Source organism: Acromyrmex echinatior, chromosome 4 (genome assembly GCF_024713525.1).
Source record: "Acromyrmex echinatior isolate Ae372 chromosome 4, ASM2471352v2, whole genome shotgun sequence".
Taxonomy (NCBI): Eukaryota; Metazoa; Arthropoda; class Insecta; order Hymenoptera; family Formicidae; genus Acromyrmex; species Acromyrmex echinatior.
Window position 1 is genome coordinate 11,410,878 of NC_141855.1, and position 22,357 is coordinate 11,433,234.

The 22,357-nt window shown below is 35.3% G+C and overlaps 3 protein-coding genes across 9 annotated transcripts; 2 read left to right on the top strand and 1 right to left on the bottom strand.

The window, feature by feature from the left end:
- Positions 1 to 12: 12 nt before the first annotated feature.
- okr (DNA repair and recombination protein RAD54-like okr) lies at positions 13 to 4,929 on the top strand. Its single transcript, XM_011056846.2, has 10 exons — positions 13 to 593; positions 915 to 1,124; positions 1,214 to 1,404; positions 1,529 to 1,731; positions 1,807 to 2,246; positions 2,369 to 2,630; positions 2,715 to 2,877; positions 2,938 to 3,343; positions 3,618 to 3,781; positions 3,861 to 4,929. Exons 1-10 carry the CDS (start codon positions 591 to 593, stop codon positions 4,051 to 4,053), a joined length of 2,235 nt encoding a protein of 744 aa, XP_011055148.1. The 5' UTR covers positions 13 to 590; the 3' UTR covers positions 4,054 to 4,929.
- A 482-nt stretch (positions 4,930 to 5,411) lies between these two features.
- Positions 5,412 to 20,475, top strand: su(sable) (suppressor of sable). Of its 5 annotated transcripts, none has more exons than XM_087405051.1 (9): positions 5,412 to 5,430; positions 7,394 to 7,673; positions 13,448 to 13,832; positions 13,967 to 14,225; positions 15,068 to 15,420; positions 15,596 to 15,809; positions 15,915 to 16,213; positions 16,356 to 16,566; positions 17,124 to 20,475. In XM_087405051.1, exons 2-9 carry the CDS (start codon positions 7,630 to 7,632, stop codon positions 18,944 to 18,946), a joined length of 3,588 nt encoding a protein of 1,195 aa, XP_087261177.1. In that variant the 5' UTR covers positions 5,412 to 5,430; positions 7,394 to 7,629; the 3' UTR covers positions 18,947 to 20,475. The 5 variants fall into 5 exon arrangements, with proteins under 5 accessions (XP_087261177.1, XP_011055146.2, XP_087261176.1 ...); XM_011056844.2 differs by lacking the exon at positions 5,412 to 5,430 and adding an exon at positions 5,448 to 5,786 and having other exon boundaries at positions 7,382 to 7,673; XM_087405050.1 differs by lacking the exon at positions 5,412 to 5,430 and adding an exon at positions 5,449 to 5,786.
- Positions 20,190 to 22,272, bottom strand: LOC105146526 (U6 snRNA-associated Sm-like protein LSm8). 3 transcript variants are annotated; one of them, XM_011056843.2, is made up of 5 exons: positions 21,848 to 22,272; positions 21,613 to 21,666; positions 21,489 to 21,523; positions 20,886 to 21,013; positions 20,190 to 20,667 (listed from the first exon to the last, which is right to left on the bottom strand). In XM_011056843.2, the coding sequence occupies exons 2-5, from the start codon at positions 21,641 to 21,643 to the stop codon at positions 20,577 to 20,579; spliced, it is 285 nt and encodes a 94-aa protein (XP_011055145.1). In that variant the 5' UTR covers positions 21,644 to 21,666; positions 21,848 to 22,272; the 3' UTR covers positions 20,190 to 20,576. The 3 variants fall into 3 exon arrangements, with proteins under 3 accessions (XP_011055145.1, XP_011055144.1, XP_087261179.1); XM_011056842.2 differs by having other exon boundaries at positions 21,489 to 21,529; positions 21,848 to 22,240; XM_087405053.1 differs by lacking the exon at positions 21,848 to 22,272 and having other exon boundaries at positions 21,613 to 21,823.
- Between the last annotated feature and the right edge of the window lie 85 nt (positions 22,273 to 22,357).

Consider the following 22,357-nt stretch of genomic DNA (forward strand, 5'->3'; position numbering starts at 1 on the left):
AGCATCTTTATTTAACAATAGCTATCTTTATTTAACAATTCTCGTTTAATATTATTATTAAACCGTTAAATATTGCTCGTTATCGATGAAAATCGAGCAAAAGAAAAATTATCTAAATTAAAAAAAATATATCTAAATTGATAACGAGGAAAGATAAATTTTAATTTCTTTAGATTTAAATCTGCCGCTTTAACTACGATGGAAAGAATGGAACATGTATATTATGCCATAGCATACCAGCCATTATTTTTTGAAAACGCTGATTGGCTGTCCGGATATTGGATAGTTAATCGGCGAAAATCTATGGCTAGAATTACCAGATTGGGCGCGTTCAAATTGACAAAGCGGCTAACCTGCTCGTCGAACAAATGAACATAATTGGTTGTTACTTATAGATCCAACCAATCATATTCAATCGCTCAGCAAGCATGCTTTGCCGTCTTGAATTTGCTCATTGATTGAATTTGAAATGATTTGAAAAGGATGTTGTGTTTATTCTTTCTACCGGTTCGCACTATTTCTATTATTAGCAATAAATAATGAAGTTAGCGAGCTGATTTTCAAATAAAATGAGTGCTTGAACACGTGAGATGGTAATAATTTACAGGATACTTGTATTTTTCCTACTTTTAACGTGTTATTTTTGGAAATTTCGGTATAATATATGGGGAATAGGGTTATGTGAATTACGTTATATGTTTATAACTTGTAATTTATATATATTGATAAAATAATTCAGAATGAAAGAAAGAAAGAAAGCCAAGTATCCATCGAATCAATTAAATTGAAATATCCAATCGTCTAATCAAAATCCATATTTTTTAATGACGTGTGGAGTTAAGCAAGAATAAAGTAGATTATATATTTGTATCTTGTATTTATATAATGTATCTCTTTTTTTGTATGTATGCAAGATTCGATCATTGGCTCCTAGTCAAAGGGGAAAGCGGCCTTTGCTCTTGGATGTACCACATGACATTATAGAATTAACTCAGCCTGAAAATTATATACAAGAGTGCAAAAGAAGAACCAAGAATGTCAAGGATATACAAATACCGGAACGCAAAGCTGTTCCTCTTTCTGATAATGGTATCTGCACGATGCAAAAAATAGTATCTGAGCACGTAAGTTTACTTATAAACCGTTACAATCTTTTTTTTATACCTTTATTAATTTCGTTGCTGTAATGAAGTAACATATGATACTGGATTAGGAAGAGAGAGTAAGAAAACTTCTCAGTAAACCTTTTCAAATACCAATACCTGGTTACCAATTATCTGGACGAGTTCTTGGATTACGTCTACCAGGACCACGTAGGCCATTGCATGATCCTGATGAACCCAATGCATTAATTGTTTATTCACCACCAGAATTATCAGAGCATGATAGACTAAAAGTAGATCCGTATGTATTAATGTGTTTCTAAATGTATGCATATATTTTATACTTCTTATAGTATAGTGTAATTGCAGTTTATGTTTAAAATCATATATTTTAAGATCAAGTTATATATATTTAATTTTTGCAGATGTAAGCAACTTGTACATGTAGTTGTAGATCCTGTATTGTGCAATGTGTTACGACCGCATCAACGTGAAGGTGTAAAATTTATGTATGAATGTGTAACAGGCAAACGTATAGAAAATGCATATGGCTGCATCATGGCAGATGAAATGGGACTTGGTAAAACACTGCAATGCATAACTCTGTTATGGACATTGTTGAAGCAGGGTAAAGTGTTTAAAGTTGACAAAATTAGAAAATAGAAAGAATAATATAATCAAAAAATATTTGTGTTCTGTGTAGGTCCAGAGGCTAAACCACTAATAGAGAAAGCAGTTATAGTCGCGCCTAGCTCTTTGGTGAAAAATTGGTACAATGAAATTAACAAATGGTTGAATAATATGGTCAATACCCTTGCTATCGATGGAGGGAAGAAAGCAGACATTGACACGCAACTCATTCGTTTCATGAAAACTTATGGCAGATGCGTAACTCCCATTCTTATTATAAGTTATGAAACATTTCGTTTACATGCACACGTTTTGCATCAAGATGAAGTGGGCCTCGTATTGTGTGATGAAGGTCACCGTTTAAAGAATTCTGAAAATCAAACGTATCAATCCTTGATGGGTTTGAAAGCTAAAAGAAGAGTGCTGCTTAGCGGAACGCCTATACAAAATGATCTTTTAGAATATTTTTCCCTCGTACATTTTGTTAATCAAGGATTATTGGGAACTGCACAGGTAAACAATTATTGTCATATTTATAAGGAAGACAATTATCGTCTATTATCATATTATACTAGCATATTATTATTTTAATACACATAATATATAGATTTATATCACTGAAATTATTCTTTCAGGAATTTCGAAGAAAATATGAGACGCCTATATTACGTGGCCAAGACGCGGCTGCAACAGACGCGGAACGTACAGTCGCTCAAGAACGTTTGTCTGACTTAGTATCCATTGTTAATAAATGTCTGATTAGACGTACTAGCGCTTTACTTTCAAAATATTTACCATTGAAGCACGAACTCGTGGTATGCATAAAGATGGGAGAGCTGCAAACGCAGCTGTATAAGAATTTCATACAAAGCGATAGTATAAAAAGATCTATGGAAGGTATGAATTTAATTCTTTAAGATAAAAGGTAATGTCTCGTATTATATAATGAAATATATATATTTTATATTCTTCTATATATAGAGAATGATAATCCAAAAAAAACAGGCAGTCTGTCTGCTTTAGCAGCCATAACTCTCTTAAAGAAGTTGTGCAATCATCCCGACTTGATATATGACAAAATTAAGGAAAAGGCAGACGGACTCGAAAAAGCTGCATCATTGTTACCACCAAATTACTCTGCAAAGTAAGATTAATTTATTTGAAAAAAATGCGTCACTAGATAAACGAAAAATTTTTGTTTTAGAGAACTGATGCCAGAATTATCAGGCAAATTGATGGTTCTGGATTGCCTACTAGCGTCTATTAAAACTACAACCAACGACAAAATAGTACTTGTATCCAATTATACGCAGACTCTCGATTTGTTTGAGAAACTCTGCCATAAACGTTCCTATAATTATGTGAGGCTCGACGGGACGATGACGATTAAGAAGAGAGCGAAAGTAGTCGACAATTTTAACAGTGACAGCAGCAACGATTTCATCTTTATGCTCAGTTCGAAAGCCGGTGGATGTGGTTTAAATCTTATAGGTGCGAATCGTCTCGTCATGTTCGATCCAGATTGGAATCCCGCAAACGATGACCAAGCGATGGCCAGAGTGTGGAGAGATGGTCAGAAGAAACCATGCTTTGTTTATCGTTTTCTTTCTGTTAGTATTAGAATAACAGTATTTTTACCAAACAATAAATAATGAAAATATTTTCTTAGTAATATAAAAATTGTATATTTATAAATAATTATTAGGTGTTGGAATTAATTCGTAGCGTTTTACAAGTGATGGGAAGTACTTTCATTAATGTATTTTTTAATGCTCATGTGAAATAAATAACATTCTTTCATTAAAAAACGCTACGAATTAATTCCAACACCTAATAAATGGATAATATAGATATTAAATGATGTAATATGTTTTATATTTTCAGACTGGAACGATAGAGGAGAAAATTTTTCAGAGACAAGCTCATAAAAAAGCGTTGAGTTCCACGGTGGTCGACCAAGAGGACGACGTGGCGAGACATTTCACCATAAACGATTTGCGCGATTTATTCAAGTTGGAGGAGAATACTGTTTCTGATACACACGCAAAGTATGAAATCGCCACAACTTGTTTTAAAATTATTTGCATATATATTTGAAGCAAGAGTAATATTATTATTCTTATTTAGGTTCAAATGCAAACGTTGTATTAATGGCATCGAGGCGAAAGGTCCTTCGGAGCAATCCGATTGCAATTCCGATCTGTCCGACTGGCGGCACTCTCATAATCCACGGCATTTGCCAGATATACCGTTACGACAATGTTGGGCTAGCGGTATTTCGTTCGTTTTCCATCATCGTTCGCACGAACAAGTAAAATGACTCTTGTCTAATGACAATCTGTTAGTAATTTATTTTGAAATTTTACATAATTATAAGAGTTAGATATTGCAAACATTGATAAGAAATATTGTAACTGTAACAAATTATCTTGTTAAGACATTTATTTAAGCAAAGTTAGTTTTTCTTTCTTGAAAATAAAAACGTAACAATTCAGAATTTTACTTTAATACATAATTTTTTTTAAATACACGTTTATTGTATTCATAATTCAATTGATTTAAAAGATGGTCGCAAAACATATTTTGCAAAAACGCAGGTGCAATTTATATCAATATAAATGTGCCTTACATTTTGTGTAAATAAGTTAGTTACGTTTATGTATAAAAAGAAATAATTTTGGATAAAAATAAGGGATATATTTTTACCTTTCTCCAGATGTAAATATATAAACTTTGAAACAATACAATATTTAAGATGTTATTAATAAGAAGTATATCATTTATATACGAAAATTAAAAATATTTTTGTTATAAATACTTGTGATATATATATTTTTGTCAAAGTGAATAAAAGAGTGAATATAAAATGTTCACAATAATTTTAAAGATTTTAAGAATTCTTTAATTTTAAAGAATTTTTTAATTTAAAGAATTTTGGAAGTTGATGAAAAACAAATTATTCTTTAAAGTTGTGAATTTTTAACTTTTAGTTTTTATGATTTCCACAAATATAAAATATTCAAGTTCAAAGAAATGAAAATTGTAAAAAAAACTTGAAACAGCATCAATTGATTATTATTGTCATTTAAAATTTGAGATATCCTAAAGATGAATTAGTACACGATTGTATTTATGATAATAATATCCTCCGAAGCAAAATTTATATGTTTCAGTAAAAAGGTTTTTTTCTGTAAAACCAATCGATTGTTACATTTCTCCCCTTATCAGTTTTATATTCTCTGATAATCTTTTCATGTACGTCTTATCTAATCAAATGAAAAACAAATTTTTTTTTAATCGTTGGGATAATGCTGCATTTACTAATCGTTGCAAAAACAAAATCATAGTTTCGTTTAACGACATAATAAGTAAACAACATGCACGCGCAACATAATCATATACAAGTATTGAAAAAAATGATTTTAACGATAAACAGGTTGTACAACGTATGTACAATCATTCATTATCATTCTCCATGCTCATTTCGTGTGGCTCGTGAATCCCGTGATCTCCCGTGATTGCGCGCTCAGGAGAAACGCCGAGTCACGCACCTGCGCTCACGAGGCCGAATGTTTTCAGATCGCGCAGTAGATAGGCGTCACGCCTTTTGCAGCAGTTCCGTATGCGAGACAACACAGCGACAGCGGTATTGAGGAATTCTGTCTCGCACGGCGGTGATGGGCGGTGAGCGGTAATGGTGAGAGATCGGCCGCGCTTGGGTCGCTTGGGACGGGTGACGCGAGAAAGAGGCACGGCGAGACGAACGGGGGGAAGTTGGATTTGTAGACGGGGGAAACGAGCGGGCGCGCGGCATGCGACCACGTGACCGACAGACGCGGCACATGATTGGCCGAGCCGCGGGTCGCTTTCCCTCCTGACCCGCTGCCCGTTGCTCGCTTGTTCCGCCACCGCGCCATCCGACGGTTTCCGCAACGAGCGTCTGGCTGGGAGGCTCAGAATAGTTCCAGATGTGGCCATGTTTAGTTTCGATCTCCGAAGTTTTGCGCTCATCGTCATATAAACCGCTACATTTTTATACTGACTGCTGAAAGAGTAAATAATACGCATCTGTCCGACCGATCTCGTACTCTTCGTCTTTGCCTGCGACTCATTTATTCGCTGCATATCCACATGCTGTTTTAACGCCCTTGCCGAGAGATCCGAATCTCTGAACGCGACGCAGAGACGCGAACGAACGAAAGAGAAAGAAAGACGAAGAGAGAGAGAAAGAGAGAGACATTTTGTTTGTCGTTGTCGCGTTTGACCGTCGCTCCGCCGATCTCGTTTCGACGGGACGTCGGAGCAACGCGAATCCGTGACACCTTTGGATTCTCCAACAAGATTGCGAGATTTTTCGTTCTCGTTCGTCCCGTATCGTACGTTCTTCATTCTCTCGGCAAGAGTCGCGAAGCATTGCAAAAATTCGCTCCGTCGCTCCCTATCTCTGTTGCTCTCGGGATATTGAACGTTCGTCGTTATTTGGAGAAAGAAAGAAAAGAAAGAGGGAAAGAGAGAGAAAGAGAAAACCAACGTTATTGTCGTAAAAAAGAATTTCGTGCCTTCGTACGGTTAAAATCGCAGAAGTGAAAGCATCGTTTATTTCGGGGAAGGGGGTGAAAAAGAACTCATATCCGAGAGAAAGAGCCGCTTTCTTTTTCTTTCTCTCGATCCCTTCCCCCTCTTCCTTCGTCCCTCTCCCTCCCCCCTCCCCACCGCCTTCTTTTTGTCTCATTTTCCAGCGGGTTTTCGACGACGAGTACGCACGCGCGAACGCGTTCTCATTTTCAGCGCGTCGCACTTCCGTTTCGGGCACGTCGCGCGCGCAACGACGTCACACTCAGACATACAAAACGGACGCCGGCGGGGGGCAAGGCAGGCAGACAGGCAGGCAAGCAAACAGGCAGGCAAACAGGCAGGCAAGCAAGCCACAGGCAGACAGGGTGGGTAGGTAAAAAGATAATCGCTTCGGGAGAGAGAGAGAGAGAGAGAGAGAGAGAGAGAGAGAGAGAGAGAGAGAGAGAGAGAGAGAGAGAGAGAGAGAGAGAGAGAAACGCCCACAACGATCGCTGGGTCAGCCGTATGCCACGTCAGCCAGAATGACGTCGTTCTCGCGACGATGAGAAAAGGAGGCTCGTGCGATCTGACGGTACTCCAATTTTCCACGCGCGACACATTGGTCGAGAGAGAAAAAGAGATCCACGCGAGGGGACGATATCGCTAGTGCAAACATAAAAAAAAAACGAAAAGGGAGATCGAAAAGGTATCCCGTCTTCGATGAGAGGGTAAGAGAAAGGGAGGAGATCGAGGGTAGAAAAACCAGCTGAGAAAAGTGCATAATATATCCGCGCGTTTATTCAGTTTGTAAGAGAAAAGACTTTTGAGAAAAGCTTGCCTGTCTCTTAAACGTTTCCGAGTCCGAATCTGTCAATAATATTCGCGAAGGTCTTTGTGAAAGAAAGATGAAAATGTAACAAATTAAGCGACCCTCCCCCCCTTCCCCCCCGTAGAGCAGAGCAAAGAGAAGAAAAAACGCATAAGTCTGGTGACACAAAATATCGTTTTTGAGAAAAAGAGAAAGAGAGAAAGAGAGAGAAAGAGAGATAGAGATAGAGATACGACGGAGAAAGGGAGAAAGAAAGACAAAATAGTTTCTTTTCCAGTTTCATATGTGGAGCGCTTATTAAGCTCTCCCAAATGCTAGCATTCGGTCGACGCGATTATTCCGTCAGAGCAAAGACCTGTCGAGTGTGGTCGGGCAAATCGATCGTATGATCCGCCGTCTCGGCCGATCGGACGGCCGCAGTGCTGATATAGGAAATTCGGTACTTCACTCCGGGGTACCATCGAGAGCGCATACACACAGATCGAGACTCGATCTGCGGAACCAAAAGCGAAAATGGCAGTAGAGAGTGTTTCCGCGGCTGAGACTCTGATCCAAAGGTTTGCCACCTAAACTATATACTATCGTACTCTTCCGCGTGCTAGATATTCTCATTTAATTCGATCGCCGAATGTGGGGTACATAAAGAGGCGAAGGAAAATTTCTCGCGAGTGACATTGTAATCATCATTCACGCACACCTGTACATACACACATACTTACATACCTACCTACCTACAAATTCACGTATCTCTCTTAATTCTCCGTCCCTCCATCACCTCCTAGTGACGCATTTCCCTCTCCTCTATTTTCCTTCCGCCAGAGCGCGACGAAAAAAGAACGATATCGTTCGATTTCGACGCATCTCACGTATCTTCTTTCGTAAAATATGCTTCGCATCGTTACAATCTTATAGTTTTTCTCTTGATTGACAAAACGACATCTGCAAATCTATTCTTGAATATATGTTTCATACGAAAAAGTCTACGATATACTCTTTAAATTCTTGGAAGTCAAATTTCACTCTAAAGAGTAAAAATTGAGCCAGCCCTGAAAAAGAATGACTCAATTTTCAATTCTTTAGAATGACAATTCACTCTAAAACATTTAGAGAGTATAATATAAATGTATACTGTAGGATGTTTCGTATGTGATATTTTTCAAGAACAAGGTCTCTGGCCGCTCCATTTTCTTTCTCGGGACACGACGAATCGATTTCGGGCGAGGAAGCGGAGTGGACGGGGGGTCAAGGCCGTTCCTGCAATCTTCGTCGAAATGACGCCATGATTATTCTCGATAGTCGATTGCGATCCCGCGGATGTCCCGGCGGATTATTTTCAGAATTGGGTCGGGGTGCAGTTCTGTCGAGAGAGAGGGAGGGGGGAGAGAGAGAGAGAGAGAGAGAGAGAGAGAGAGAGAGAGAGAGAGAGAGAGAGAGAGAGAGAGAGAGAGGAGAATCGCGTCGCAACTCCGGCTTGTTTTTATTTATAGAATACACTGGCAATTATAAAACGAATATTTTGACTCATTCAGATTCTGAGATCGTCAATACGCGGCAATTTATCAATGCAAAAATAAGATAAATATCCTAAATAAACATCCTAAATCTTCGCTCCGCAAGTAAATGCGCACAATTTTTCGTAGTAGAAATGATTTAATTAATACGAAACTAAGTAAGAGAGTCAGAACTACTTCAAATTCGCGAATAATGCTCGTTTTTCTTCAACATAGTTAAATTTTAATTTCAGTTCAATTAACTCTTTATCTTTTTTTTTTAATTGTAAGAAAATAGTTAAGAATAAGATTAAATCGAAATTAAAATTAATCTACATTGATAGAAATGAGCATAAATTCAAATCGAGACGGTAAACTCTTCGAAATTATGGTTCGATCGTTTCCGGGTCACTTCCGGTTGACCGCTTAAGTTCTTTAGCTTTTCTTTCCTCTTTACAAAAGATCGATTACATTATACTCGTGCATACAACGACGGTGTAAGGATGAAATGTATATAGAGAAACCTATTAATTTTTCCTCCTACGATACAGGTATTTCGGATGCATCGCATTTTAGGTTTTGAAATTTCTATAATTTTTCTGATTAAACCAAGTTTTATTTCTCAGTAAAAATGTGGACCAGTCTGGTTATGAATATTAAAACCGCATAACAGTAAAAGATAATTTGGTTCAAAGACGCGAAAATTTCTATAAATTAATGATTAGAATTTCATAAAAAGAACGATTTTGCTCAAGTATCTAAAAATTTAGCTAGATACAAATCTGAAAATAATTTTGTAGGAAAGAAACTATCATCGAAATAATTACGTAGGAAACTCAAGCATGGTGAGCAATGCAAAAAGTTTTGATACTCTAGCAATCAGTTTAGCGTCCTACATAATTATTTTGATGGTCTACCAAAATTATATTTTCAGATCTAGCTAAATTTTTAGATATTTTCTACAAAACTATCCTTTCCTTTATTACATGAGCGTTCTTTATTTCAAAAGAATTCTGCTTTATTGTTTTACGACCAAAATTAATTTGATCGAGGCAAGAGATCAATTGCGCAAAATTAAAGAAAAAAAAGCCTTTTTCGTTCTATATATGGAAATATCAGAATTCACAAATGAAGAGCGATAGATCCGAGTCACTCCATACACATACTCTTCCAAGCCAGAACAATCGAACGCTCGTCCAAAGACCTTTAGTTTTTACCCTCTTATATAACACGCACGAGACACGCATATACGCAGGTACACACGCAACGCTCACAAGCAGAAAGAGACAGAAACACAGAGAAACTCTTCAATGAACGAGAATCGACACGCGAAGAGCTTTTGGGCGTAATATCTCCTTTGGCATCGTCCACTTTAATGTTACCCTTAAATCAACAATATTGCAACGACGACAATGTTTAGAATGTGGTGGTTCCTTCGATGTTACGTCACTATAACTATATGATTATGACAATTAGTCATAATGATAATGATAATCATGATGATGACACAATAATGATCTGATGATAATGCAGATGATAATGATGATGATATTGATGATAACCCCGATGAAAGCGGTAAGGTAACTCCAATTTTTTATTTCCGTTTGGTAATCGCGCTCCCTCGCGACGACCTGTACATTAATTTGGTAATCGATCGATGGAATAGATTTTTTCAAGTGGAAATAGATTTAATGTCCCATTTCTACCAATGTAGAATAACTTTAATCTCGATTTTATTTATTCTTTATATTCTTTTCAAATTCTTACAACTATAGAGAAAAATAAAAAATAAGTTAAATCAAAGATTAAACTTATATATACAAAATTAAACTTATATACATTGGTAGAAATGGGCTTAAAAAAAGAATGTCGCAAGACGTGATGGAATCCCCGATGAGTTCGATCTTCGGAAGACATGCGGAAAAGACCTTGTGCCAACTGATAACCGCAATGGCTATTAGACTATTTATAAACATCTTCGTATATTTTTTGAATTATCCGATTCCCAAATTCAAGCAGCGGATTCTTCCGCTATTGTGCGTTTTTTCAAGGTCGAATTATTATTCCATTCGAATATTTCGACTATTTCGCGTGTTCGTTCCCTCGCTGATATCTATAACGAATTGTTTTTTTCCTTCTCAGAGTCGAAGAATTACCTTTTCTTTACAGTAAAAACGTGAAAGAATATTTTTACATATATTTATATATATATATATACAATATATTAGGTGTTGGAATTAATTCGTAGCGTTTTTAATGAAAGAATGTTATTTATTTCACATGAGCATTAAAAAATACATTAATGAAAGTACTTCCCATCACTTGTAAAACGCTACGAATTAATTCCAACACCTAATACATATAAGAAAAAATTTACGTGATTGACCTCTGAAGGGCGAAAATCTCGATATGTTCGATTTCCTTTTGTGTTTGCGGAAAAATCTACGGGATCTTGTCGAGTTATTAGGGAGTTTTTGCAATAACGTGAATTCAGATATGGTGAATGCTAAAATTATGTTATTCTTAATTAATATTATGTTACGAAGATAATTTGACCTTAGCGTTCACCGTATATGAATAAACAGTATTGCAAAAACTTTCTATTATTGCTTATCTAGGCCGTTCAGAAGTTTCACTCAGTGTATATCATTTATCCTTGCTCATCGAATGTTAAACAAGGATAAAATGATACCTGAGTGTATCCAAGTGAAATTTCTGATGCAGCCCTATAGGGTGCGTTTTCTACCCAGTCGATTTGTAATCAATGTCTATTTCCGAACTTCAATTTTGATTTAACTTTTTTAATTCGCCCTAAAGGGTACAAGATTTGAAGAATTTTTTCGTAATACGAAATAATAAAACGAAATATATCGAAGTCTCGTCCTTCAGGTCCTTATATGGAAGGCTAAAAGATAAAGCAATGGCCGCGGTTAGCACAGAAAACTAATCAGTTAGCGTTTAGTAATTATTTAATATAAGATTATTTAATGTAAGATTATTTAATATAAGATTGATTCCTATACTTAGATCCAGTGAAGAATTAAAGGCGAGAATCAATCATATTAAAGAATCACTAAGCGCTGATTTTTCTTTGCTGAACGCAGCCAATAGAAAAGAAAAAGCAATTTTGCAATTGTTATAAAAATCTTTAATATAATTGGTCTTACCTTTAGTTCCTCACCGGATCTAAATGTATAAACCAATCATATTAAAAAATTTTACAAAAATTTCAAAACTATTTTTTTCTGCTAAAGGCAATTTGCTAAACTAGCGTGATTGAATAAGAGACACAAATAGCACAGTGAATCATTCCATCATTTCTTTATTCAACAAATTTGTTTTGGAAGGAACAAACAAGGATGTAATGATTCATGTGTACTCTTGTTGGAAAAAACAATCATTGTCTCTCTTATTAGCGAAGAATATTGATCGAGAACTTCCGCGAAAATTAGATTCATCGAAAACATATTGAATTATTTCGTTTCTCCTTTCATGTATCTATAGACAGTTAGAATGTATAGTGCGTGTTTACGCAAAACCGTAATTCTCAGCCAACGTTTTTGGTAGCCGCACGCGCATCTGCTCGTTTTCTCGCCGGATCTCGTCCATCGATCGGTCTCTACGTCATCCGAGTGTGCAACCTCTATTTCGCGCCATAACGCCATAATCCCCTTCCCTTGGTATTCTCCTTTTACGCAGTACGAATCGATGTTTTCGGCACAGCTAGTAGCTAACTAGCTACGGTGCCGCCACGTTACAGCTCGTGCGATCCGGATTTTCCCCCCCACGGGAGAGAGTGTCTCCTCCGCGCTACGTATATAGTCTGTCGACCTGTTCAATGACTGCTTGCGCTATCAATTTGACCTTGGCGACAATCGCGAGTCCGTCTTCATGAATTCGCCTCGGCGTCATTTTTAGCTCGCCGCGGCGCACGCAGGCACGCACGCACGCACGAAACGCACGCACACGCTACAACAATCACCATCACCACCACCACCACCACCATCATCACCACCATCACCATACACTCGTGATATATTCCGAGACAGGCTATTATGATTTGCGATGAGGTGATAACATAAATCGAGAGATGCGCTTTCTGGTAGAAATTTATGAGCACAGAATCATTTCCGTTGAGAAATGTTCGCGTGCGATCTGTCACATTGTCACGCCGATTAATTTTCGGAATGATCGAAATGCGTTTCGTCAATGTGTTTCGATGTACACAACATCGAAATGTATTCTGAGAAACAAACATCATCAGATCTTGCTCATCTTGATCACGTATAAACAGTAATGCATGAACGATATACTAACGAATGAAAATGAAAATGAAAATGTATATCTTATCCTATTAAAGATTTTGTATATATGTTACTTAATAATTTCGTGCACGAAGGAAAGTCACAATTGTATCGTATACATATATTGCAGAGCATATATAGTTCAGTAAAGTAATTTGTAATTTTACACATATATTCCATTATTTTATTATACAACAAAAGATAATATTCCTCAGAAATGCTAAAAATAGAACTCTGCAATTGTCATCGTTGCAACTATTGAATTAGGACATCTTGTTTTAATTAAGGAATTTATAACTATTAATTATACATAATTTAATTATTACTCTTCATGTATTGAATTAAAAAAACTGTTATATATAAATACTTATCTAAACAAATATGAAGTAAGTACATAAGAAGTAAATAGTTATTACTAAGCGATAAATAATACTTGAAGAGTAGTTTACAAATCTCGAGGGTAACTTACGAAGTATCTGTGTTACAGATCTTTTACACAATTTTCATAATATTCTTTTTTTTTTCTTTAATGTGCAGCAACAACGATAACGATTTAGAAGATGGAGAAATTCCATCAGACGAAGATGATGAACCAATTATCTGTGCAACAATTGAGGCACCAGTGGAGGTTGCCAAGCCAACACCAAAGCCAGATACTGCAAAAAATAAGAATTTTGATGCAAAGTTCAACAAGAATAAAAAATCTCAAGCTGCGCAAGCAGCTGGTAAGCATGACCGATTTTTGAAATATAAGGGACTGAATGAAGACTGGGCTGGAGATGTCGATAAAGCTATTAAATCTGCGATGGAAGAAGATGGAGGAAAGAATCAAGAATCCAAGCCAAAAAGCAAAAACAACAGAAATAAAGTTAGGAAAAGAATGCGCGATGAGAGAGAAGAGGATCGTAGTAAAGATCAGAAGGTAAAATTCACAATCACAGATTTCATTTATATAGATGCATTAAGTATTATTTTTTCTGTATTAAGTGTGCTTTTGAAAACCGTAAGTTGTCTTCATTTTATAATTCAATTTTTATGATTTTTTGTTTGATACAGAAACGAAAATTGAGCGATGATGAGAACACGATTGAAGATGAAGACGAAATGCTGTTTGTACGGGGAGCTTCGCCCATTAGGAAGGATTCTCAAGAAAATAATTCTCCCAGGCGCACGAATGAGCATGAAAGTTTTGACAACAATTCGGATTATGAGGAAAGACCCAACATAAATCGACATAGAGAAAATGATAGCAAACGCGGCACTGGACGTGGAGGAGGAGGAGGAGCAGGAGGAGGAGGAGGAGGAAGTGGAGGAGGTGGAGATATAATTTCTATTTCTCTTAATTGCGATGACATAATTAAAATATTATATACATAATCAATACTAAAAATTAAAATGTCTATAACGGTCGAAGCTGGATCTTCATTGCTCAAATAATTCAATCTTAAATTATTATATATGTATACCATATATGTATTTGCATATATACTACATTGTCTTTCGAACTACGCGTTGAACTGTTTTTCCAAACTATAAACGCAATTAAAGATGTTAATATGTTGAAAAATTATTAATAAAAAAAAATTTCTTGCGAAAAATATTACCTCGGCCGGGAGTCGAACCCGGATCTCTCAGTACGAGCCTCATGGTCTAAAGGCTTAGGACACTCGTATGGAATATTTTTCGCAATAAAAATTATTAACAGTTTTTCAACATATTAACATCTTTATAATATGATGCCTGATTGTAGCATCAAATGATTAAAATTGCTTATCAAATTAATTCGCGATTACTAGAGTAATTTAATTGCGTTTATAGTTTGGAAAAACAGTTCAACGCGCAGTTCGAAAGACTACAATATAGTATATATGCAAATACATATATGGTATACATGTATTTGTATATATACTATATGCAAATATAATAACATATATAATAATTTAAGATTGAATTATTTGAGCAATGAAGATCCGGCTTCGACTGTTATAGGTATTTTAATTTCTAGTATTGATTATGTTCTCACATATGCGATCTAAAATAAAGATTCTTAATATTTTATATATATATATATAATATTTTTTTTTGTCATGGTTATATAATTAAAATTGCTTAAATTATAATTTATCTACTACATTGCATTACTTTTAACGCTTTTAGGGCGTCGTGGTGGCAAGAACGAACGTGGTAAGAACAAAACCCGGGGTCAAGCTCGAAATGATCGAAATAATCGTCGTCAGCAGAACAACGATCACGGGCAAGATCAATCGGACACAATTTGCGTATATTATATGCAAGGAAAGTGTCACAGGGGGGATGATTGTCCATATTCGCACAACGCTTTGCCACCTAGAAAGATGGAATTGTGCAAGTTCTACCTTATGGATTGTTGTGCAAAACGAGACAAGTGCCTCTACATGCATCATGATTTTCCTTGCAAGTTCTTCCACACAGGTTTAAAGTGCAGTCAGGGCGACAACTGTAAATTTTCTCATCAGCCTTTAAACGAACAGGTATATTGTAATTTTATAACATCATAATATGTATTAATTTACAAAAAAAATATTATAATGTCAATATGTGAGCTATAAATGAAAAAATTTGATACTAATAAAAAATTAAACGAGTTACACTAAATTTATTACTGAAAGTAATTATATTTGAATCATTTTGTGATTTATTTTTCAGATAAAAGGTATTCTTTTAAAACACTTGGAAACTGCACCAAAGGAAATTCTTGGTGATTTTCCAAGGTTAAGTAGAGAAGGTGCAGTATTAATGATAAATAATACAGCGCGTTCTCTAGCACAAGGTCAAGATACAACAAATCAAAAGATTCCTAGTCTCTTCGAATTGAATTTATCAGTACCTGTAGAAAAGGCTGATGAAAAAGAAGAGAAAGGTAATCCTCTTTTTTAATAAATGGAAATTAATCAATTTTTACAAAATATTGTGATATTTTTTTATTTATTTTAATTCTTATACTAAAATCGTAATTATTAAACAGAAGACCAAACAAATCAGCAAAAGACTAATGTAAGGGAAAGAAAGCCTTCTGGAAAAAAGACGCGATGGGGATCAGATGAGGACAGAGTTCCTTACGAGCAGATTATGCTAATGCAGTCAGCAAATGAACTTGGACTTCAACTTCCGAACGCGGCATTAGGTTTAGCCACTCAACAGACACAAATTGCTGCACCGCCTGTAGATTTCTATAGCGAAAGAACTGCAGAATCAAACAAAACTCTTGAAAAAACAAAAGAAGATCATCTGAAGACCGTAGAAGAAACAAATATATCTGATGAGGTATATAATTTAAACTTATTTATTGCGCAAATTTATATCATGATTTATATTATTATTATGAATTACGTTTACAACTAAATTTGAATTAAAAATTATAATATTAGCACAGTTATTATGAAACTTATATTATCTATATTTACAGTTGAGAAAAAGGAAAGATATTGATTTGAGGCAGTTATTAAATGCAAAGAAATCGCCACCACTTGTCTTTAGTATAGCTGATAAAGTAGCAAGTCTTACTAAAAATAAACTTGACGACGAAAGTGATCAAGATGAGGAATCGGAACTCGTTATCGAAGTGCCAACTGAAGATGAGGATAAGGAAAGGGGAAAACTTTACAGTAGCGAACAAAGTAAGAATGGCTTATCTTATTTTTAACTTCTTTTAATTTTTTTATATTTAATATATATATATAAGATATTTGATAATGTTTATCTATATTTTTTTACTAATTGATATTTTATACAGGGTGTCTCACAACTACGCATTTCCTTTTGAGGACATATTCTTGAGGTAATTTTGAGATGAAAATCCTAATACAGAAATGTCGAACTACGATAATTTTTTGAATTATAACCCAACTTTAAATGCTTAAAAACTATTTTATTTTTATAGTCTCTATTATTATTTTTGGATTCTTTTGAACATTCTATAATAGTTTTCGAATTACACACTATCTTTAACCAATTATAATTCAAAAATTATTGTAGCTTCGACATTTTTATATTTAGGATCTTCGTCTCAAAATTACACTAAAATTATCTCAAAAATACATTCTTAAAAGAAAAGTTGGTAGTTGTGAGACACTCTATTTATTGGTTTTAATCTTCATTGTTATTAATATAATTCATATCAAATACTATGTACATATAGATAATTGAAAAAAACAATTATATCTGTGTTTAACAGGTGAACATCTCATTTCTTCATGTATAGAAGTTCATGAGACAATGCCGCCTCGCTTACCAAAAAAGGCGCAAGAATTGTTTTTGCGAATACAACAGCAGCAACGCGCGGCTCAGGACAGTTTGAAAAACATGGATAATGAGTCCGATGTACCTAATACCGATCAAATAATCGAAGATTGGTATTCAGATGACGAAGACGACGATGATGATGATGACGAGGGAGGTAATCTTACCATAGTGGATAGTTCGAAAGACGAAATTGAATCCACCGAGAAGACTCAGAATGTTGTTATTAAAGAGAACTTCCAGTCTGCGACATCTATATCCAATGTACCTCAACCAGCCGCTATTGTGGACAAACTAGGTGATCTGAGCAAGATTGATATCAGTGCCGAGGTATCTAAGTTGCTCTCTACTCTGAAGGCTCAGAGTTCTACAAACAACAAGACGCAGCAAACGGCAAACTCGAATCAAGAGGTGTCCAAGGTTAAATTAATGCAAGATATAAAGACGGATAGCGAGACATCGTCAAGTCCGAGGCGGTCACCGGGTCCGAGTTCATCAACAATGTCTGTATCCAGGGATCCACGAATGTCTCGGGACCCAAGGCAACGTCGAGAAGTTGAGCAGAAACCGAGCAGTCCTAGCATATCTTCTGATGTGAAGAGAGAGCAGAAGCCTCTCAGGCTAGAAACGAGCATCTACAGTTCCGGTATCACTGCGGTAGACGCTAACATGGACACCGATCTTCGTACGAGAGCGGATCAAGATCTCAGACGACAAGACATGGATTTCCGACAACGTTTCCAGTCTGGTGATTTTGGTGACACAGATCTGCGTGTCAAATCCGATGTGGATCTGCGGCAGATACTGAGTCTACCATTCAAACCGGCACCTGCACATATACCATGCACTGAGATCGACGCAAGTATCGCATCGCATCCACCGATGGCATACAAAGTTTATGTAGTCGATATACCCAGACCGGATTACACTGGCCTCAAGCTAACGAAGAATGATGCACAGGTCAAATATGATCCGCGCCTTCGCAAGATCTTCCGAATTACCAAACCCGAGCAACTAGCCGACTCGCCAATGTCACCACCACCACAAATGAAGCAGGAGACACCGAAATCACCGCCGCAATGTGTTCGCTCAGATCCACGACGGAAAACTCTTGAAGCAGCAGCTTCCAATCAACAATCCTCGCAAAATGCGACCAATGCTGTAATGATGGCTAAAGGGATGCAGCCAATGGAGACAATGGGATCCAACATCGGTCTTGGTCCCGCCATGCAAGTGAGACCTGGTATGCCTGGCGGTCCACTGCCTGGCGGTATTCCGGGTCCACCTCAAAGTATGATAGGTCCAATGGGTCCAAACCATCCAATGAACATGGGTAACATGGGTCCAATGAGACCTATGATGAACGCTGGACCGATGCCGCCGCAGAATATACCGCCCATGGGTATGCCACATGGTCCGTCGATGGGTATGAATGGACCTGTTCCGATGCCGCCCCAAGGTCAGATGAATTTCGATCCACGTTTCAACGCGCAGCGTAATAATGGAGCTGGACTATTGGGCCCTGGGCCCGGTACCTTCGGACCGGATAATTACGAGGGAGGGCCGCCTTATCCTTGCGGTGGTAATTTCAATAATTTTGGAGGACCTAATGGCGGTAGCAGTGATCCGTTCGGTCCGAATGGATCAAATGGACCCAATTTTGGTCCGATGAATAGTGACGATTGGGGCAGTAGGCAGCGCGGGGGCCGTGTTCGCCGAAGAAATCGCAGTAGGACCAATATGGTGACCAACAATTAAAAGATATGTTAGGGAAGATAGATTGTGAACACCTTTCATTATAATTCTCACAAGCGATAGAATTCGCGTGTGTATATATGCGTGCATGTAACACTCAAAAGAATATTTTAAAGTCTTTCCAATTTATTTTCATGTATTGATAAATATCAAGTTACTTTCTTGTGTAATTCTACAGATTTATTATTACAAATCTATAAACTTACAAATCTATAAAAATATGTAAATATTTATAAATATTCTTTACTAATAATTATCAATATGTATACATACATCTTTGATTTATATAAAATTAAATCTGTAGATTTACTCTAGAGAAAGATTTGATAATATAACAAACGTTTGATTATGAATAGATTATCGAGCGATGGCTCATGGTACGTAAATTTTAAATTATAATAAATGAGAAGCTATATCACAATGCTCATATATGTGCAATTTTCCTTTGGAATACCACATAAAAATCAATGTATTCCAATACTCAGACCGGATCCATCACTCTTTATTTATAATTCGTTGCATAATTCTCAAGAACACTGATTAAACATGTAAGTTCATAATATAGGAGATATTTATATATAGACGATTACAAATATGTATCCATTCGTTTACAATAAATAGATTCTACGAAAAGACACTTAGCACACGTAAGTCGCGCCGAAATAATTAATCGAAAATAAACAAACATCTAAAATGTCAAGTGAATGTTGATAAAGATGATTGAATTGATAATTAACGTCTTCCACAAAAGACATGCGAATCGCAGGCGAATACCTGCGACCTGTAAGACACGTGTTATTACTTTTCACGATTGACATCCACGATTCGTAAATTGACATGTACAACTTTACGTGTCATGGAGATGTAGAGATTCTAAGATAAACTGCAATATTTTGTAAAAAAATTAATGTATATCAATTTTACAAAATATGTAACTTAGTACTTTTTTACGCTTTAAAGAAGATATATGAATATATATAGATTCCAAATGCTTCGATTAGAAACATGCAAATCATATATTGAAGTATCATAATATAATTTGTAATTTCTATAATTTCATACTCTTCCGATGCAGATTAATTATTTAGCTCCTCTACTAATTCTTTTTGGTAGTACAGACTTGCGTGTCTGAACTTTAATATTGCGATTTAAAAAAGCAGAAATTTCTAGTTATATGTATCTTCTTTGAAATGAATCTAAGAATAGATACAGGATACTGACACTTTCACTGAATTATAGACCTTAATCGATGTTAATCTATACACTTTTGTTTATTATTATTGCTACATTATATAAACGTAGAGCGAAATTACATTTGTAAAGAAAATACATTTGTAAAGTTTACTATCATTATATGTAGCAAGATTTTTGTACAGACGAGAATTGTTGATTCAAACGAAAGTTTGTTTCAATGATGTAAATACTGCTGTATTAACTCTGTGCACTTTTTAAAATACAGTTATTATATGCTAAACATGTGTCTACATATGACAAATGGAAGATTTTTGTACAATATACAACCTATTTGAAAAGTTGTATTACTTTTTTTTCTTATAATGCTTGCGATTGTTCTTATTTTAAATTTAAATGAGAATAGACGATGATTCCAAATTGCAATTTCAGATATATTCATTTAATGGGTAATAGAACTTAGGGGGTCAGCTCGTATTGTTGATAGATCCAATCTCGCGTCCATTTCGTCGTCTATCTCTCCTACTATCGCTCTGAAAAAGAAGTACACCATGATAAGTAATGTGTATTCTTCATGAATATTTATGTTAGATATTTATTTTCATATAAATGTTAGTGCAAAGTGAAATTATTTTTCTATATTTTTCTAGTAATAAATACTGATGTAATAATAAAAGGAACAATTATTATAATATGATTATTAAAACTACTTTGTGTGTATACAGTTTATATCTCAAGAAACTATACTGACACGTTATCTCCTCTGATAATGTGCAAACCCAAGACAACCTGCTCCACTCCCTGTGTCGTACTGTATACACGCTCGTGTGATTCATCCAAAATTAGATTGATAGTTTGATCAAAACCTTTCAGAGTACCCTAAAACAAAAACTTGGTTTATGAAGATAAGAAGCTGAATCATTATTAGGGATATTAAACATATAACTTTTTTCAACATACTACTGTTGATATTAAAATTTTATTTTTTAGCAGAATGCAATTATATAATTAAAGTTTTGAAATATAAAACATTCGTAAGAAACATTTTCAAAGAATTATAGTTTTATTTTTGAAATATTTGTAAGACACTAAATTAGAATGATCCGATAATATTATCCAAATATTTCATATTTTAAAAAATTCAGCTGCATAATTACATTCTATCAATGAATAAAACTTTAATATCAAAAGGTGTGTTGCATAAATTTAAATTTAATAATCATAAATTACAAAATAATGTAAACATAGGATTGTATTCTATTGTAATTATATTTCTGAGCAAAGTACAAAACAATTACAAACTATGTATGTAAATCGTAATTCTTATAATTTTGCGAATAATCTGTGTACTCACAATGAAATTCCTACCATCCGATGTGATAATGGAAACTGTATCTAGATAAATTAGTCAGTTAAGGGTTAATACATTTATTACGTTCGTTACAATTCAGTTGAATAATAAATTATAAAAAGGATACGATTCACGTAACTCTCTAATCCTGACGCCATTATTTATTGTCATACACAGCTGCCTAAATATCAATATAAAATCACATAAATACGTTAAATCATTAGTTTTCACGAATATAGGTTAGGTTAGGTAATTATGTAGCAGTAATGTTAAAATTGCTAAAGTGAGGATATATTGAAAGATATGTAGCACAATATAGCAACAGCGAATGCGTCACTGTAATTTCTTTTTTTTTATAGCACCTGTTTTCAAATGAAGGTCAATACAGTCAAGAACTACAAACAAGCCGAGTGACTTCCATCATCCATGCCGACTTGTGCCGACTGTGATATGGATTGATGCCGACTAGAAGCAGATAATCATACAAGCATGATATTATTATAAATAAAAGTAGAATAGAACGTAGAACGAGATTCACGCAAACGTGATTGTTCAGAACTTCACCCTGGATGCATCATTTTATCCTTGTTCATCATATTAAACGAAAATAAAATAAATGCACTCCAAATAAAGATTGCGGTTGAGTCGAACGCTTTCAGCGCCTTTCTTTTATGTCTAATAAACAATACAGACAGAATAATGATTACAAATGCTTAAAGCGTTTAAAAACGGCTTTCAACGTCTACTTTTTATATTAAAATTTTTAAATATATGTCTTTCGTTAAAGATATCTTGCGTTGTGACTGTGGGCTTCCTTATTATTTATGTTTTGTATTTTTAAGCCACCTCTAAAAGTTAAAAAAAAATAACTA

Bases quoted from the DNA above. Each gene is read 5' to 3' on its own strand.
- okr (XM_011056846.2), top strand. The intron at 1,405-1,528 runs GTATGTATTAAT...TAATTTTTGCAG, and splicing joins GATAGACTAAAAGTAGATCC to ATGTAAGCAACTTGTACATG. The intron at 2,878-2,937 runs GTAAGATTAATT...TTTTTGTTTTAG, and splicing joins CCACCAAATTACTCTGCAAA to AGAACTGATGCCAGAATTAT.
- LOC105146526 (XM_011056842.2), bottom strand. From the start codon at position 21,643: ATGGCGTCAGGATTAGAGAGTTACGTGAATC. The intron at 21,530-21,612 runs GTATCCTTTTTA...TAATTTATCTAG, and splicing joins ATTAGAGAGTTACGTGAATC to ATACAGTTTCCATTATCACA. The intron at 20,668-20,885 runs GTCAGTATAGTT...CTTCTTTTTCAG, and splicing joins ATTATCAGAGGAGATAACGT to AGCGATAGTAGGAGAGATAG.